Source organism: Lepisma saccharinum, chromosome 6 (assembly GCF_977018435.1).
Source record: "Lepisma saccharinum chromosome 6, izLepSacc3.1, whole genome shotgun sequence".
NCBI lineage: Eukaryota > Metazoa > Arthropoda > Insecta > Zygentoma > Lepismatidae > Lepisma > Lepisma saccharinum.
This window is the reverse complement of record NC_139234.1, coordinates 21,821,667-21,840,487: the sequence shown is the minus strand read 5'-3', so window position 1 is coordinate 21,840,487 and position 18,821 is coordinate 21,821,667. Positions and strand designations below refer to the sequence as shown.

Below are 18,821 nucleotides of genomic sequence, written 5' to 3'. Positions count from 1 at the left end.
TTTTGCGAACATGCGAGAATTTTTCACAATAGATAATATATTGCAAGAGCGAGTTGTTTGTGTATATAAATCTAGTTTTGGAAATGGACATGAATATAATGTCAAAAATTATTGCATAACTTAAAAATATTGATATTTATTGCACTAGCAAAGGTAAATGTGGAATGCCCCGGCTGAAAGCAATTTTGAAAGCAGTCTCGGGCATCTTTGCGTTCAGCCAACAAGGAAAATGCATATGGAGGGCGCAGCGGTATTGTCCATGGATGGTTTTTCTGAATAAACATACATATTAGTTTTTGCAGTCTCCAGATGGGATCGGAGTTTTTGTTTTGGTTGGACAAGGGGTTCAGATAAATGCATGGACATCAAAATAAAAGAAAAAAAATTTACTCCACTGCTCACATGTATTGAGTCTTCCAATAACACACCTCGCGGGGCGTACCTACATGTATGCAAAATATAGTTAATGTCTTATTTCTCGAACCTGTGGTCTGTAGATTTGTTTTTGTTGGCAACAGAAACAGAAAAAATGGCACCATGTTATTGTATACTGATATGGGTGTACTGTAATCATAACAATTTTCTAGTTAAAAATCTATGTTGAAAAGCAATGTTGGGTGACTTGTCTGTGTTGGGTCTTATTAACAACTTCACAGCTGTACCTGCACAACTCATCGACTACAAGGCAACAATGTTAGGAAATGTGTGCATGGCTCCGAGAATACAATTTAAAATTACTAATGTGGCATGAACCCCCTCTACTTGTGTGTATTTGAATATGCGAAAATTAGACACTTTGAATAATCGATGAGAACAATCACAAAAGCAGCTTGCACCTGTATGACGTGTTCAAACTTCAGATGATTTTTGTTAATCTACAAAAGCCAAGTGCAAACGGAGATCACTACGAAAATTGGGGGGAAAAAAAAGAAGGGAGGCTATTTTGGCTAATGGCAACGATGAGGATGAATAATGGTTGTTTTGATAAAATTGACGAAGTTAATATGCCTAGCCTAAAATAAAATTCAACAATTAATGTTAAACATTTGCCACTCTGAAATGGCGACGGCTATCATCATAACATGACTTGTTTCTAACCTGTCTATATTGGCCCTCTCTCTACCCCTCCATAAATTTGATTCGAAAGGCACAATCATTCCAGTTCTTGAATAAGACTCGCATATGCCCTCAGAAAAAACAAGAGAAGAAATAAATAAATCAAGTCATGTATATTCTTCATCCCCGAACTTTCTTCCACAACACTGCACGAAGCCTCGAGTTTCGGATATTGTTGTTGTGCGACAGGATAGGATAGATGAACCGTATGTTTACCGAGGACCAGACGTAATCAAACATTTTTTTGAAAAGATAGTTGAAGAGGTTGAGACTATTGGCAGCCTCTTACGCGAATTGAAACCAAATGCTCCCATTATCCAGCTATGAACTTCAATCTTACAATAATATTGAAACGTGTCCGGTGTGCGATCAAAGGTTTTACCGACGAGAACCGGAAAGTAATTTCATCATAATTATTTTACCGGAAACTACATCGGTGGAATCTGTAACATAATGTATTCATGTATGTGTTTGACAATCATATATCACTTACTAGAACAATTTTCACATTGTTTTCACTACGTGAGATGATATTTTATTTACATTTGCGATAAAATAGAGGTTTGGGTGTAATAACAGTTTTTATTAATTAATTTAGAGATGCATTTTTTATTTGTTGAGTTAATGATTAGGTTAATTTGTTATTTCTTGCAAAAAAAAGAGGGAACCACAGCTGAAAGAAAATACACAACTTGTATTATTGAGGTCAAGAGTTTGTTTTAACATCACTTTTTGCATACATAGGCTAATCGCGACTCGGGATATGTTTAAAATGGAATCTGAAATATTGATTATGCGACCTGACTGGAACTCGGAATAGGACACACTGATTACAAGACGTCGATATATTACTATTTGGTAAGAAATTGTAGTGTTTCAATTCACACACACACACACTCACAATTTAAAACAACTAAACTGATCGTAGGCCCAACTGGCGGCTGGCATACACAACTATCCATCCACCAGTCGTCTTCTGGGGCGTGTGTTTCGATGAGTGTCAACAACCTCCATTGTGAAGTAAAATTTGTAGGGGTAACATCACTCTCCAATTACAATGTTGGCAAACTTTTCAATTTTATCGTAAACGACGACAAAGGTATCGGCTACCTGATCAAAATTATCAACACGCTGCCTCCGAGATTCTGGAACGTTGCCGAAGGAAAGGGACTCGTGAACGACATCATCAACAAGTTACCTTTCGAGATATATTTACCTGGCTACCAATACTGCGGACCGGGTACCAAACTTGAGAAAAGATTGGAGAGAGGAGACAAGAGTGTGAATCCGTTGGACGCGGCATGCAAAAATCACGATATTGCTTACAACACGCACACGAATTTGGATGCACGTCACGAAGCAGACAAGAAATTGGAGCATGCTGCTTTCAGGAGGGTCATGAGCAGAGATGCTTCTTTGGGAGAAAAAGTTGCAGCATTGGGCACCACCATCGCCATGAACACGAAACAAAAATTTGGATGGGGAATCCTACCTAGAGTTATCTTTAACTGGCAACGAGGTGATCTTGGTCAGCACGACGAACCCTCAGCCGTTATAGAAGATATCTGAAACCAGCTTACACCAGTCACTCATAGCCCCCCCCAATTTTCTCACGATGGTGGGTTGCTACCGGCCCTATACGTAGGCCGAATAAATTCCGACCAGAGCCGGATTCGAACCTATACCGTCTCGCAGCGAACAATCTCAAGACGAGTGAACGCCGTAATTCGCTCAGCTACGGAGGAGGACTCTCTCTCTCTCTACTCTTTCTCTAATTTTCATCATCATTGTTAAAATTAATCCAAGAGAAAATATATATTTTGTGTTGACATGGGAAATATGCAATAAAAAAATACATGATCAATAGTTAAGGTCAAAATCTGAATAAACAGTGAGGGTGATACACGCAAGCTTCCAGGCATGTGATTTACACAGAATTAAATATAAAATGAGAGATGGAAGGTTTTTGTTACTATTAGAATTTAAGGACGGAAAATATGTACAGCAAATGAATACTACGTTTGACTAATCGTGAAGATGAGTATCACAGTACGTTTTTTATCGTTCTTATATAAACGTTGAAACGTTTAAGAACGTATAAGAACGTTTACCGAAACGTTTCAACGCTGCGTGAAAACAACGTTGAAACGTTTCGGTAAACGTTCTTATACGTTCTTAAACGTTTCAACGTTTATATAAGAACGATAAAAAACGTACTGTGATACTCATCTTCACGATTAGTCAAACGTAGTATTCATTTGCTGTACATATTTTCCGTCCTTAAATTCTAATAGTAACAAAAACCTTCCATCTCTCATTTTATATTTAATTCTGTGTAAATCACATGCCTGGAAGCTTGCGTGTATCACCCTCACTGTTTATTCAGATTTTGACCTTAACTATTGATCATGTATTTTTTTATTGCATATTTCCCATGTCAACACAAAATATATATTTTCTCTTGGATTAATTTTAACAATGATGATGAAAATTAGAGAAAGAGTAGAGAGAGAGAGAGTCCTCCTCCGTAGCTGAGCGAATTACGGCGTTCACTCGTCTTGAGATTGTTCGCTGCGAGACGGTATAGGTTCGAATCCGGCTCTGGTCGGAATTTATTCGGCCTACGTATAGGGCCGGTAGCAACCCACCATCGTGAGAAAATTGGGGGGGGCTATGAGTGACTGGTGTAAGCTGGTTTCAGATATCTTCTATAACGGCTGAGGGTTCGTCGTGCTGACCAAGATCACCTCGTTGCCAGTTAAAGATAACTCTAGGTAGGATTCCCCATCCAAATTTTTGTTTCGTGTTCATGGCGATGGTGGTGCCCAATGTTGCAACTTTTTCTCCCAAAGAAGCATCTCTGCTCATGACCCTCCTGAAAGCAGCATGCTCCAATTTCTTGTCTGCTTCGTGACGTGCATCCAAATTCGTGTGCGTGTTGTAAGCAATATCGTGATTTTTGCATGCCGCGTCCAACGGATTCACACTCTTGTCTCCTCTCTCCAATCTTTTCTCAAGTTTGGTACCCGGTCCGCAGTATTGGTAGCCAGGTAAATATATCTCGAAAGGTAACTTGTTGATGATGTCGTTCACGAGTCCCTTTCCTTCGGCAACGTTCCAGAATCTCGGAGGCAGCGTGTTGATAATTTTGATCAGGTAGCCGATACCTTTGTCGTCGTTTACGATAAAATTGAAAAGTTTGCCAACATTGTAATTGGAGAGTGATGTTACCCCTACAAATTTTACTTCACAATGGAGGTTGTTGACACTCATCGAAACACACGCCCCAGAAGACGACTGGTGGATGGATAGTTGTGTATGCCAGCCGCCAGTTGGGCCTACGATCAGTTTAGTTGTTTTAAATTGTGAGTGTGTGTGTGTGTGAATTGAAACACTACAATTTCTTACCAAATAGTAATATATCGACGTCTTGTAATCAGTGTGTCCTATTCCGAGTTCCAGTCAGGTCGCATAATCAATATTTCAGATTCCATTTTAAACATATCCCGAGTCGCGATTAGCCTATGTATGCAAAAAGTGATGTTAAAACAAACTCTTGACCTCAATAATACAAGTTGTGTATTTTCTTTCAGCTGTGGTTCCCTCTTTTTTTTGCAAGAAATAACAAATTAACCTAATCATTAACTCAACAAATAAAAAATGCATCTCTAAATTAATTAATAAAAACTGTTATTACACCCAAACCTCTATTTTATCGCAAATGTAAATAAAATATCATCTCACGTAGTGAAAACAATGTGAAAATTGTTCTAGTAAGTGATATATGATTGTCAAACACATACATGAATACATTATGTTACAGATTCCACCGATGTAGTTTCCGGTAAAATAATTATGATGAAATTACTTTCCGGTTCTCGTCGGTAAAACCTTTGATCGCACACCGGACACGTTTCAATATTATTGTAAGATTGAAGTTCATAGCTGGATAATGGGAGCATTTGGTTTCAATTCGCGTAAGAGGCTGCCAATAGTCTCAACCTCTTCAACTATCTTTTCAAAAAAATGTTTGATTACGTCTGGTCCTTGGTAAACATACGGTTCATCTATCCTATCCTGTCGCACAACAACAATATCCGAAACTCGAGGCTTCGTGCAGTGTTGTGGAAGAAAGTTCGGGGATAAAGAATATACATGACTTGATTTATTTATTTCTTCTCTTGTTTTTTCTGAGGGCATATGCGAGTCTTATTCAAGAACTGGAATGATTGTGCCTTTCGAATCAAATTTATGGAGGGGTAGAGAGAGGGCCAATATAGACAGGTTAGAAACAAGTCATGTTATGATGATAGCCGTCGCCATTTCAGAGTGGCAAATGTTTAACATTAATTGTTGAATTTTATTTTAGGCTAGGCATATTAACTTCGTCAATTTTATCAAAACAACCATTATTCATCCTCATCGTTGCCATTAGCCAAAATAGCCTCCCTTCTTTTTTTTCCCCCCCAATTTTCGTAGTGATCTCCGTTTGCACTTGGCTTTTGTAGATTAACAAAAATCATCTGAAGTTTGAACACGTCATACAGGTGCAAGCTGCTTTTGTGATTGTTCTCATCAATTATTCAAAGTGTCTAATTTTCGCATATTCAAATACACACAAGTAGAGGGGGTTCATGCCACATTAGTAATTTTAAATTGTATTCTCGGAGCCATGCACACATTTCCTAACATTGTTGCCTTGTAGTCGATGAGTTGTGCAGGTACAGCTGTGAAGTTGTTAATAAGACCCAACACAGACAAGTCACCCAACATTGCTTTTCAACATAGATTTTTAACTAGAAAATTGTTATGATTACAGTACACCCATATCAGTATACAATAACATGGTGCCATTTTTTCTGTTTCTGTTGCCAACAAAAACAAATCTACAGACCACAGGTTCGAGAAATAAGACATTAACTATATTTTGCATACATGTAGGTACGCCCCGCGAGGTGTGTTATTGGAAGACTCAATACATGTGAGCAGTGGAGTAAATTTTTTTTCTTTTATTTTGATGTCCATGCATTTATCTGAACCCCTTGTCCAACCAAAACAAAAACTCCGATCCCATCTGGAGACTGCAAAAACTAATATGTATGTTTATTCAGAAAAACCATCCATGGACAATACCGCTGCGCCCTCCATATGCATTTTCCTTGTTGGCTGAACGCAAAGATGCCCGAGACTGCTTTCAAAATTGCTTTCAGCCGGGGCATTCCACATTTACCTTTGCTAGTGCAATAAATATCAATATTTTTAAGTTATGCAATAATTTTTGACATTATATTCATGTCCATTTCCAAAACTAGATTTATATACACAAACAACTCGCTCTTGCAATATATTATCTATTGTGAAAAATTCTCGCATGTTCGCAAAACAGGAAATACGCGTCATAGCTTCCGTGAATCAAGCACAAGGTTACTGGAGCACGCAAAATACCGTATGCCAAGAATTAAATATTCCAAATGCAGGCATCGTGCACAAATAGAATAATCAGGTTGAATTTACAGTCTAAAACCACCATGTTCTGGCAGCAAGTATCAAAAACATGTGGTTAGGAGATTTTGATAGAGAGTGAGTAAAATAGTTGTTGCAAGTTACCTTTTAAAACCCAGTACATGTGTAGGAATATATTGCATATAAGCTGTCTCACTCTCTCCGTATGTGTATCAGGTGGTCGTGTCGATCGTTAGTTGTATGTTACAGCTTAACCGTACTAGGTAATATTTTTACATGAGGTAAGTTGGCATACTCTGCAAGAGTATATGTTTCAAGCTTCTAGCTGTAAAAAATTAGCTTTAGCCTATTTGCAAAGTGTAAGTTTGGCTCGTCGAAAGCAACTCAAACAGTGTTGCCAGCTGTAGGTTAATTTTCCCCCGTTATACAATTACAAGAGGTGAGTTGCTTATACCCTATCTGGAAGATGTGTCCATGGCTTATGTCGTAGGTTAATTTAGTTTGCAATAAATCTTGTGTGTTGGCCCTTACAAGTAATATAGCTGCCTTTCTGCCTTTGAGTCACCTGTAAGGCTATATGTGGGTGGGCGAGTGAGGTTAGTTTAGTTTACAATAGATCGACCTGTCATGCTATATACTACTTTCTGCTTTTTGAGTTACCTGTAAGACTATATGTGGGTGGGCAAATAAGATTAGTTTAGTTTACAATAGATCGACCTGTCATGCTATATACTACTTTCTGCTTTTTGAGTTACCTGTAAGACTATATGTGGGTGGGTGAGTAAGGTTAGTTTAGTTCACAATAGATCACACTTTGAATTTGCTCACACTCTCTCTGTCTGTGTGTCAGGTGGTCGTGTCGATCGCTAGTTGTATGTTACAGCTTAACCCGAACTAGGTAATATTAACTGTACTTCAAAAAATAAAATTGTGTGTATCTCATATCGAACTAGAAATAAAAAAAAAATCAAACATTAAGCATTCATGCAGATTAATTAAGTCGTAAGTTTCAAAATTTTTGACCCCCCACACAAATCGCATTACATACATACATACATGTGGAAAAACAGAAGTATACAAAAACCCCCCTGTAAGTAAGACTAATCGGGGGTAGACCTACAGTTTCAAAAACCACTTGTGCGAGTATCAAATCCTTAAATACCACTGCACCATAAAAAAAAAAAAAAAGCCCGGTGAGAGGGGGTAGAAAACTGGAAACATTAACACCGTTATTGCCAGTTAGCGTCTTCTTCATCTTATTGCATACTTATCATCTTATAGAAGATTACGCCGTCAACTTGTAGGTTAGCCTCGCCTGTGAAATATCATATATTTAAAAAAACAAAAAATTTGTGAAGCAACTAGTCAGTGTTGCCAACTCCTATTGGACGAATCTTCGACAACAACCCCCCTCGCACAATTCAAGCACGAAGACTTCCGCGACAAACCTCAGTGCAAAAAATAAATTTCCCCACTGGTCCAAGCACGCCCTTCCACGCATACAAAAACATTTCAACAAGCACATGTACAATTTAAATTTCACCTCAACAGTGCTGCAAAATAACAACAATCCAGCCGATAAGACACCTCTGATCAAATTAACGCTGCACACTACAATCAAAATCCAATATAAGTTAGTTCGATGCGCAAATTAAAAAAAAAATAATAACTCACAAAACTCTACAGAGGCATTGGGCTTTTGATAGCCATAACCGTTAAAACCTTTTACTTTTTTGGTTGGGCACCACGCACCCTGGCGAGGTTAGGGGCCAGGAATCCTAAAAAACAACAATTATTTATTTGTTTGTTTGCGTCACAATACAGGTGCGCGCATATGCATGTGCAGCACATCGTTCCCGCGATAAGGTTTTTACAAAAATCCCGATATACATTGACGCCCAGAACTTGGAAATAAGGCATATTCGCTCACCACTGTTGCCAGCTTAGTCTCCCTCTTTATCTTACGGCAACATTGACGTCTCTAGTTTTTTTTTTAATTGCAAGTAGGTTGCCAACACACTCTAGTTAATAATGCTACATATTATACACGCACACACGCACACACATACTGTGTTGCCATCTCTCTTTTACGGCAGTATATATTTGTTGCCGGCTCTATTGCACAGTGTGTGTATGTTACGCCAGTGTATAAATTGGCTAAACCCTTATCAAGTAAGAAAAACTATAGGTAGGTGTTGGCAGCATTGTCGGTTGTTTAACTCTTCCCCCTCTCTCTTTTTTTTTGTAAAAAAAACCATGGTAGAAATACCAGTAGGTTGGCAACCTTGATTTATGCAATTAATTAAAGCAAGCCTCAAGCCTCAAGCAAGATTGCCAGCTCCTTGCCTTAGGTTAGGTTAGACCAAAATAAAAACCTTGGTAACTTTTCGAGTAAAATATTGGCAACACTGCAAGACAAGCCTCAAGCAGTATTGCCAGCTCCTTGCTTGAGGTTAGGTTAGACCAAGATAAAAACCTTGGTCATTTTTTTCGAGTAAGAGGTTGGCAACACTGCGAGCGCCACCGAGCCCCAGCTGGCAACACTGTGAGAAAAGCCTCAAGCAAGATTGCCAGCTCCTCGCGTTAGGTTAGATTAGCCCAAGAAATAAAAACCTTGGTAACTTTTCGAGTAAGAGGTTGGCACTGAGCCTCACCGAGCTCCAGCTGGCAACACTGCGAGAAAAGCCTCAAGCAAGGTTGCCAGCTCCTTGTTTTGAGGTTAGGTTAGACCGAAAAAGAAAAACCTTGGTTATTTTTTCGAGTAAGAGGTTGGCAACACTGTGTACCTCACTATACCTCATTTTCGGGCGCAGAACCCGGCCCACTGTTCTACTCACATTGCGCAACTATACCAATACTTACTCTTTGAGAACGTGAGAGGCATACAACTCTGGATGAGATCGAGATATCCCAACTCTAGTCCGGATACTATCCCTACTTTGCACTCTATTACTGTTCACCAGTTTTAATAAAATAATTATTCTATGAACTGAGCTGCTGTAGTCTTATTAGATAAGGCCAGGGGAAGACCCAGCCTAAAGTCCTAGGTGATCTTAGCCCAGTTGGCAATTTTACCAACAGTGGCCTTGAATATGTGGCTCTGGACCTCTCAGCCTCCCTGAGCATGTTGCTTATCACATCATATCCACTGTGGCTAATTTTGAGACATGTAAGGTCCTACCCCTGCACCCCATATATACTTTCAGTAGCTTGTAATTTAATACACACACGTACAGTTTGTCAATCTTAGTCCCTCCCTCCCCAAAAGAAGAAATATTTGGAATCTTGACAAATGTTTGTGTCAGTTTTCAAAATGCCAACATTTTGAAAACATCCATCAATAGTTGCTACATCAAACTTCAAAGCTGTCACATTTTTTGTTCCATGTTGACAGGCTTTACATGCCTCAGGTCAGTCAACATCTTCCAGAAAAGCAGAGTGGTTTTGTCGAAATGTACTTTTATTTAATTTACTAATGAATCCTAATAACCTACATTTGATATTTTCATATAAAATGATGGAATATGTAGTAGATTCTAAAGATAACTGAGGTAATTTTTATGAAGTATTCAATGACAGCAATATTGCTTGTGAACTTTTTTAATGTGGATTGCAAAACTTTTGAATATATCTCCAAAAGTTAATGATGCAAGTGATCTACTCTGCATTAATTTTATTTATTTTATTACATAAGAATTTAGACAGTCAAATGCAGGCCCCCGTGGTGGAGTGGTTAGCACATCATGCTATGACACCAGGGGTCCCGGGTTCGAATCCTGGCCTGGGCATAGATGTTTGTGAGTGTCCATTCATCAATTTCATCATCATATCACTCATCCCCATCTTCGCAAATTAGCCAAAGTGACACAAGAAGCGAAGTAAAATAAAGCAAATCAATCAATCAATTCAGACAGTCAAAACAGCTTAATGCCTTCTTATAGCATGTTTGTACATAATAGAGTACTGCATCGAACCACTTTCGCTCACTCAAACTCATTTGAATCGTCCACGCTCGAGCGTGCTAGTCTCGATCACACCACACTCGTAGTGGAATGATTGGCAACGTCCCGTATTTCAGAGCCGAATAAGGAGCACTGCCTACCTAAAACACATACATGGAAGGAAAACACATTATGCAATTACAATTCTAAATAATAATTCCGTATATTATTAAGTAATCTGAAAGTGTGCAATATTTACAGGCCGAAACGTAAAATGGATACACATGCTGACAGACCTTCCTATGTAATTACAAATATCATATCACTGTGCAAGAAGTATGTGTACATCATTGTTCACTTACTGAAAAGGATAATCATATTCTGCGAAATAATAAAATGCAGTTATAACTTTGAATCGAACATCATTTCAATGTGAAAATAATCGTACAAACATAAAATGTCAGTCTAGGTAGTTTCAGCCCATAATCATCTATTTAATTTTCACATATCTCGGTAAGATATACAAAACTGCATTTTAACATGCAGATGATAACTATGTTCACTTATTTTACAATTTTACTCCGTCTTTTACTTCATGATCCATATTTGTGGGCCCAATACCATAGACAAGTTATGGAAATACGTCTACTAATATGGTTAGAGAGTTCGAGTGGAAGAACTACCAATTCTGTGTGCCATCTAGCATTGTCCGTGCGAACTATTTGCCGCTCGAGTGAAAAACTCTCATTGCAGCACTCCAGTACATAATAAAATAGACAGGCTGGATGTGCACATTTTAAAAATGCATAAAGTACTTAAAACTGTAATTCATTAATATTGTGATCCTGAGCAACAATTAAGTAGCCTATTTAATTATTCTGTGCAACATAATACTTAGTTAAAATTATTACAAGGAAATTTAAACACGTTATTTTATCCCACAATCTCCTCATAATTGCTAGGATTTATTCTAAACCATATAGTTTTCAATAAGTTTGGTGCATGAAATCTGCCTACTAAAATGTTCTTCATGAAATATGCAATATTTTTTTCTCTTCTGAATTCCAGCTTTTTCATACTGAATGTGTATTTATTATGTTATGTTACCATATTCTTACAGGGATTTGGTATTCAAGAAAGGAGATATTATATTACTGAAGAAGAAGATAGATGCAAACTGGTTTCATGGAGAATGTGGAGGTAACCATGGTGTGTTTCCTGCAAGTTATGTTCAGGTGAGAGGCCAACTTCTATTGTCTAACTTATTTATCAACAGGACATAACCCTTGATTGTTGTTGACTTGTTGACTTATATGTTTCAAATGAATGTTAAGGAAAATACGAGGGCAATTCGGAAAAAAACCTCCGTTTGGTTATCAATGACATACATTCGTAGATACAGAACTTGTATTATATACATTTGAAACTTAGAACATGACATTACTTTTCAACATAATCACCATTCAAATTGAGGCACTTGTCATAACGTTTTACAAGGTTTGAAATTCCTTCTGCAAAAAAATCTGCCGCCTGGGAATGAAGCCACCTGCTAACAGCATCGTGAAGCACATTGTCATTGTCGAAGCGGTGCGATGCAAGCCACTGTTTCATGTGCCTGAAGAGGTGGTAGTCGCTCGGTGCCAAATCTGGGCTATAGGGAGGATGACCAAAAACATCCCAGTGGAACTGCTCCAAAAGTTCTTGAGTACGTCCAGCAGTGTGCGGGCGAGCGTTATCGTGAACCAACACCACACCGGAAGTCAGCATGCCCCGACGCTTGTTCTGGATGGCTCGTCTGAGTTGTCGTAATGTTTCACAGTAAACTTCTGAAGTGATGGTCAATCCACGCTCCATGAACTTCACTAACAGTACACCTTTCACATCCCAGAAGACTGTTGCCATAACCTTTCTAGCAGACAATGTTCGCCGAGCCTTTTTGGGTTTCTTTGGTGAGTGCGTATGTCCCCACTCCATTGATTGCTGTTTGGTTTCAGAGTTCACGTACAACACCCACGTCTCATCGCCAGTCACAATTCTGTTAAGGAATTGTTCTCCTTCTTCGGCATAACGCGACAGAAAGTCCAAAGCAGAGCCCATTCTGTTTTTTTTTTGTGCTCCTCCGAAAGGAGTTTTGGAACCCAACGAGCACAGAACTTGTGGTACCCCAACTTTTCTGTCACCACCTCGTACCAAACAGTCCGAGAAAGTTGGGGAAAGCGCAGAGAAAGTTCCGATATCATGAACCGACGGGTTTCACGGACAGTTTTGTCAATTTCCTGCATGAGTTCGTTGCTGACTACAGATGGGCGCCCACTTCTTGCCGCATCGTGCACGTCGGTTCGTCCATCTTTAAACATGCGACACCATTCACGTACGACACTGTCACTCATCACGTTTGGTCCGTAAACATCACACAGTTCGCGATGAATCGCAGCCGCCGAAAGATTTTTCGCACACAGAAATCGAATTACGGCACGCAGTTCACATTTGGCGGGCTTTGCTATTGGAACGTTCATTTTCAATTGTTGTAAGGGACGAGTGAACTGCAACACAACCTTCTCCTTCCACTGCTCACTGTCTACTGGACTACTGCACATACTGCCACAGGACTGACGTCGCTCTTCCCGGACATTTCTCGCGCATGCGCAAACGGAGGTTTTTTTCCGAATTGCCCTCGTATACTATTAAACTTCCTGAAATAAGTTGCAGCCCTTGATGTGGAGATTGTTAGTTCAAGGAATGTTCACTTTATTATTGTTAAGTGGAGGTTGGTTGATTTAAGGCTTGGTTGGACCTTTGGTGGACACCACGACTAAAAATGGCCAAATCCAAACAAAATTTTATCCAGATATCGGATATTTTGACATAGGGATTATCTGGATATCCAAATTGTCTGGATATTTGGATTATCCAAAATGTTTAGATTTTCGAACATGAGTATTTTCCGGACAGTTTTATCATTTATCCATTTTATGGGCTATCCACATACAAGTCCTTCATCAAATCTGTACTATCCAGATATCCATTATCCGGAGTTTGTGGCCATCCCTAGCCAGGACAACTGAGTTCGAATTTTCCTCCCCTTTTGAAAAACCACTATGATATTAGTGCGAGAGAACTCATCTTTTGGCATACCTTTATACAACACATAATGTTCAGTGTTTTTTAAGTAGCTGAGCCCAACTTAAAACACACGCATAAGATTTTCAAAATGCAAACAAGGGAAAAAAGGATCATACAGGTGTAATCTTTATTGGTACTATAATGAAATGAAGCACCCAGATTCCATTAGGAAATTTTGCTGCCCAAAATTAATTTTCTCTCCTAGGCTCAGGCATACTGGAACCTAAATCTGGCACTGGGGAATGTGTCTTCCTGTATTCATTCACCAACTTCCGACACTGGTACTATGTAACTTGTACCCTTAGACTCTCAGCAAATAATTTTATGCAGTACCAACACAATTTTGTTGTAAATCTATACAGCTTTGCTTCATATCCTTCAGTACCTATGTCTCCCGGCAACTGGCTGCTTCTGCAGGCTGGGGGAAAAAAATGTGCATTAGGATCACCTACATACGTGCATCAAACCACGTCCCTAACTACATCTGTTCATGCAAAAACAATTAAGGTCTGATACTTTTTGAACAAGCCTCGTATATTGCTCAAGATCCATTGTTTCCATCCTAGGTTATATGCCATTGAAATGTCTTATTTCATGCTCCTCACACTGGCACTATTCCCATGCACAACAGGTTCCAACACAAATTCTTTAGAATGTTACCCTTCATGATGATTGAAAGAAAGAATGATTATGTTAGTGAAAATGAGGTAATGAATGTTTTCATCATTTCAAGAACTCATAGCTGATATGCAGGTCCTCAACCAGTGTTTGTACTGAAATGTTCATGGATTGGGGCAAGGGATGGATGATTGCTGTCTGGAATCAGTCGTTGAACAAATTTGTTCCACTCCAAATGTTTGTGCTGCGTCAACTTTAGTTGTTTAACATTTATAGACTTCCCTTAGGAATTTAATTCTAAGATACTGCTAAATCATAATTTGAGTTATCCCATTGATTTTTTATATTCAATTGTTTCTCTTTGTAGATTATCATACCTCTGCCCTCCCACGTGCCACAGTGTAAAGCATTGTATGACTTTAGAATGACTCGTGATGACGAAGAAGGATGCCTAACTTTCAACAAGGTAAGTAGATGGGGAAAATATGTTCCCTTCCTCAAGAGGATCATAACTGCATCACTTAAACAAGTAATAACAATACAATAGATTTAATGCAAAATTGCACTTGCATGGTTGTTGTGTGGTACTTGCAAATGTAATTGTATTGCATGCAGTGGCGAAGATATTGTACAAGCAATGCAAGCACTGCTTACACCACTAAAATATTATTTAATGTACTCAATGTTGATTGCCTTATTTAATTTATATCACACTTGATTTCTTGAAATTTTACGCCCACAAACCTTCTCAGCAGACAGATTATTACAACCATAAAAGTCAGGACTTGCAGAACACAGAATCACAGAGGCGCACAGGATTTTATTTGCAGACACTAAAATCATAGCCAAATGTGCTGGTTACTAGACCCGAGTGAGCCAATAGGAAGACAGCATTCAAGCTCCACCCCATCATAGTCATATATTTCCTACACTGGTCTCCATTTTTGCATTCCCTGGTGATGAGAGCAATGTATATGCTCGAAATGTTGGATGCTAATGCCGATTTAACCTGGCTGGTAACCTGAGAACACTTGTTTGAATCATGTTGCCAGGAAAGCTACAATTCCCATATACCGTAATGAGCAATTACCCACATATTAAAGCTAAATGCATAAAGATGTATGAAAAAAATTGTTTACAAGTGGTAAACAAAGTAACATGAAGAATACACCATTCAAGGTGATAAGAAATAAGCATGTGTCATCTATTGTGAACATTATTTTGTTTAGTAACATATTTTAATGGCTTTAATACATTTTCCTACTTTTCTCTTGCAGGGTGAAATAATAACAGTGATCAGGCGAGTTGATGAAAATTGGGCTGAAGGCAAACTGGCAGATCGAATAGGGATATTTCCACTAGCTTTTGTTGAAATGAACAGTGTTGCAAGAGCATTGATGAAGCTTTCTGCCAAGTAAGTACATCCCCAGCATAACTTTAGCATGTAAAAAAATTCCACAACATGTAATCTGGGCTCCTAAAATGGAGCTTTCAGACCAAAGTGAGTCACTTGAAAATGAACCTACATAAATAAATGCAACCTTTTTGCACTAGAGTGACATGACAAGTTGCACGTGTCTTGTGTCTCTCAAACTAGGCTTGTTTTCTCAACAGTATGCATACTGTGACCTTGATACACATGTGCAGGGAATGCTTTTATCATCGTCATGGTTATTACAGACTGCAGGGTCCCATGTCACTTTGGTCTGAAAGCTCTATGATGCTTTTGGACATTATCAAGTGTAATCATCAAAAGGTAGATGGTTATCAACTACCTAATGATATTAGGTTATTGTCAAAATTATTCCAAAAAATTAACATGAATACATTTTCCAGATCTTATAGGTGGTAGTTAACATTTTCATTCATAGTTTGTAGTGTGAAATATATTGTGTTTTTTTTGTCTAGCATAACCTTTACCTTATTTCATTATACAGTGCGCTGAGTTTGGCTCAGAGCCGAGATAGTGCACGACTGCAGACAGTGAGGCATAGTGCAGATGCCTGCACTTTTGATCTGTTATGTCTTACTTATTTTTATGCACATATCTTTAGCATGCAGCCAATTATGTTTACATTAGTCAACAGCATTCACACATTCCCAGCATCTTTTGATGACATTTTGACGTTTGGACCAGAACAGTATTTTTTCTTATTTTATTTTTTAAATTTATTCCTCCTGATGTTTTTATTCCATTCTCCCATTTTTTTACATATTACCTTTTGCATGAAATATTTTAAAGAAATATTAAATCTGTTGTACATAAAATATTTGGTCATGATACACCTAAGAGTTAGAAGAGGAATGTAAAATAACAAAAGTGGGGAATAAAATTCAGAATTAATTCAGTTTCTATTTATTGATATGATATGAAAATTCTGTTAGGTGACTGTAATGCACAGATTGGCAAAGAAGAGACATTTAAACCCACGATTGGTAAAGAAAGTCTTCATGAATTAAGTAATGATAATGGTATAAGATTGATTACTTTTGCAACCTCAAAGAATTTAATTGTGAAAAGTACAACTTTTAAACATAAAGATATCCATAAATATACCTGGTCTTCTCCAGATGGTAAAACTCATAATCAGATAGATCATATTCTCATTGATAAGAGAAGGCATACTAGTATAATTGACGTTCGTACACATAGAGGTGCTGACTGTGCCAGTGACCATTATTTAGTAATTGCTAAATTAAGAGAAAGACTCTCAGTGATAAATCATAAGCAACAAAATCTAAAAGTTCTAAAATTTGATACAGGAAAGTTTACTGATGAAAGAATTAAGAAAGATTACCAAATTAAACTGTCAAATAGATTTGATGTTTTGCAGGATTTAAATGATGATGAAAATATAAATGAAACAGACGTAAATAAGAATTGGGAGCACATACGTAATGCAATAGAATCAGCAGCTAAAGAAAGTATAGGATACCATAAACCGAGAAAAAGTAAGCCATGGTTTGATAATGAATGTCATAATCTAATAGAAATAAGAAATCAGGCTAGACTTAGGTGGTTAAATAACTCTGATGATACAAATCAAAACAATTATAATAGAATAAAGCGAGAAGTTAACCGCACGTTTAGAAGTAAAAAAAGAGATTACTTGAAAAGCAAAATTAACGAAATTGAAACAAACAGCAAAAACAAAAATATCAGAGATTTATATAAAGGTGTAAATGAGTTTAGAAAGGGGTGGCAACCTAAAGTAAACTTGATAAAAGATAAAGACGGTGATTTTATAGCTGACCCAAGCGATATTCTAAATAGATGGAAGAACTACTTTAATGACCTTTTAAATGTTCATGTAGGAGATAAATCAGAAGTAAATGAAGTCCACACAGCAGAACCTTTAGTTCCAGAACCTAACTTGACTGAAGTTAAAGATGCTATTAAAAGGCTAAAGAATAACAAAGCACCTGGCATTGATTTAATACCAGCTGAGTTAATTAAATATGGTGGAAATTCATTAATATGTCAAATTCATAAATTAATTTGTTTAATATGGAATAAAGAAGAAATCCCTCAACAGTGGAAAGAATCCATAATTGTTCCTGTGTTTAAAAAAGGTGATAAAATGAACTGCAATAATTACCGTGGAATTTCTCTACTCTCAACAACATATAAAATATTATCTAACATTCTTTTAACAAGACTAACTCCATATGCTAATGAAATTATAGGTGATTATCAATGTGGATTTAAACGTAATAGATCAACTACAGATCAAATTTTTCACATCAGACAGACACTTGAAAAAAAGTGGGAATATAATCAAAATGTCCATCAGCTATTTATTGATTTCAAAAAAGCATATGATTCGGTCAAAAGAGATAAATTATATAATATATTAGTAGAGTTTGGAATACCTAAGAAGCTTGTTAGTATGATAAAAATATGCACCAGTGAAACAGAAAGTAAAATTCGTGTGGGTATTAATATGTCTGACAAATTTACAATTCATGATGGGTTAAAACAAGGAGATGCATTATCTCCATTGCTCTTTAATTTTGCCTTAGAATATGCTGTAAGGAAGGTAAAAGAAACTAAAGAAGGACTAAAATTAAATGGCGTGACTCAGTTGTTAGCATATGCAGATGATGTAGACTTACTGGGGGATGATGTGAATACAATTAAGAATAATGCTAAAATATTTTTCGAAACTGCTAAAGAAATAGGTTTGGAAGTTAACAAAGAGAAAACTAAATATATGATTACAGGCCGAAACCAAGTGTTAGGTAATAATCAAAATCTAATTATTGATAACAACTCGTTTGAACAAGTTTCCAAATTCAAATACTTAGGAGTAATATTAACAAATGAAAATTATATTAAAGAGGAAATAAAAAGTAGGCTTAATTCAGGAAATGCATGTTACTTCTCTCTTCATAAACTTTTGTATTCTCGTTTAATATCTAAGAAACTAAAAGTTAAAATATACAAAACAGTAATTTTGCCTGTAGTATTATATGGATGTGAAACTTGGTCCCTTACATTGAAAGAGGAACACAAATTGAGAGTATTTGAAAATAAGATCCTTAGGAAAATATTTGGAC

The 18,821-nt window shown here is 37.4% G+C and overlaps 1 protein-coding gene across 2 annotated transcripts in view; it reads left to right on the top strand.

Annotated features, from left to right (window-relative positions):
- Positions 1-18,821, top strand: part of POSH (SH3 domain containing ring finger posh) — a 162,631-nt gene that overhangs the window by 97,608 nt on the left and 46,202 nt on the right. For both annotated transcript variants that reach the window (XM_083123643.1, XM_083123642.1), the window contains exons 4-6: positions 11,641-11,755; positions 14,629-14,727; positions 15,539-15,675. In XM_083123643.1, coding sequence (XP_082979769.1) covers positions 11,641-11,755; positions 14,629-14,727; positions 15,539-15,675 — 351 coding nt within the window. The remainder of the gene's footprint in view (positions 1-11,640; positions 11,756-14,628; positions 14,728-15,538; positions 15,676-18,821) is intronic.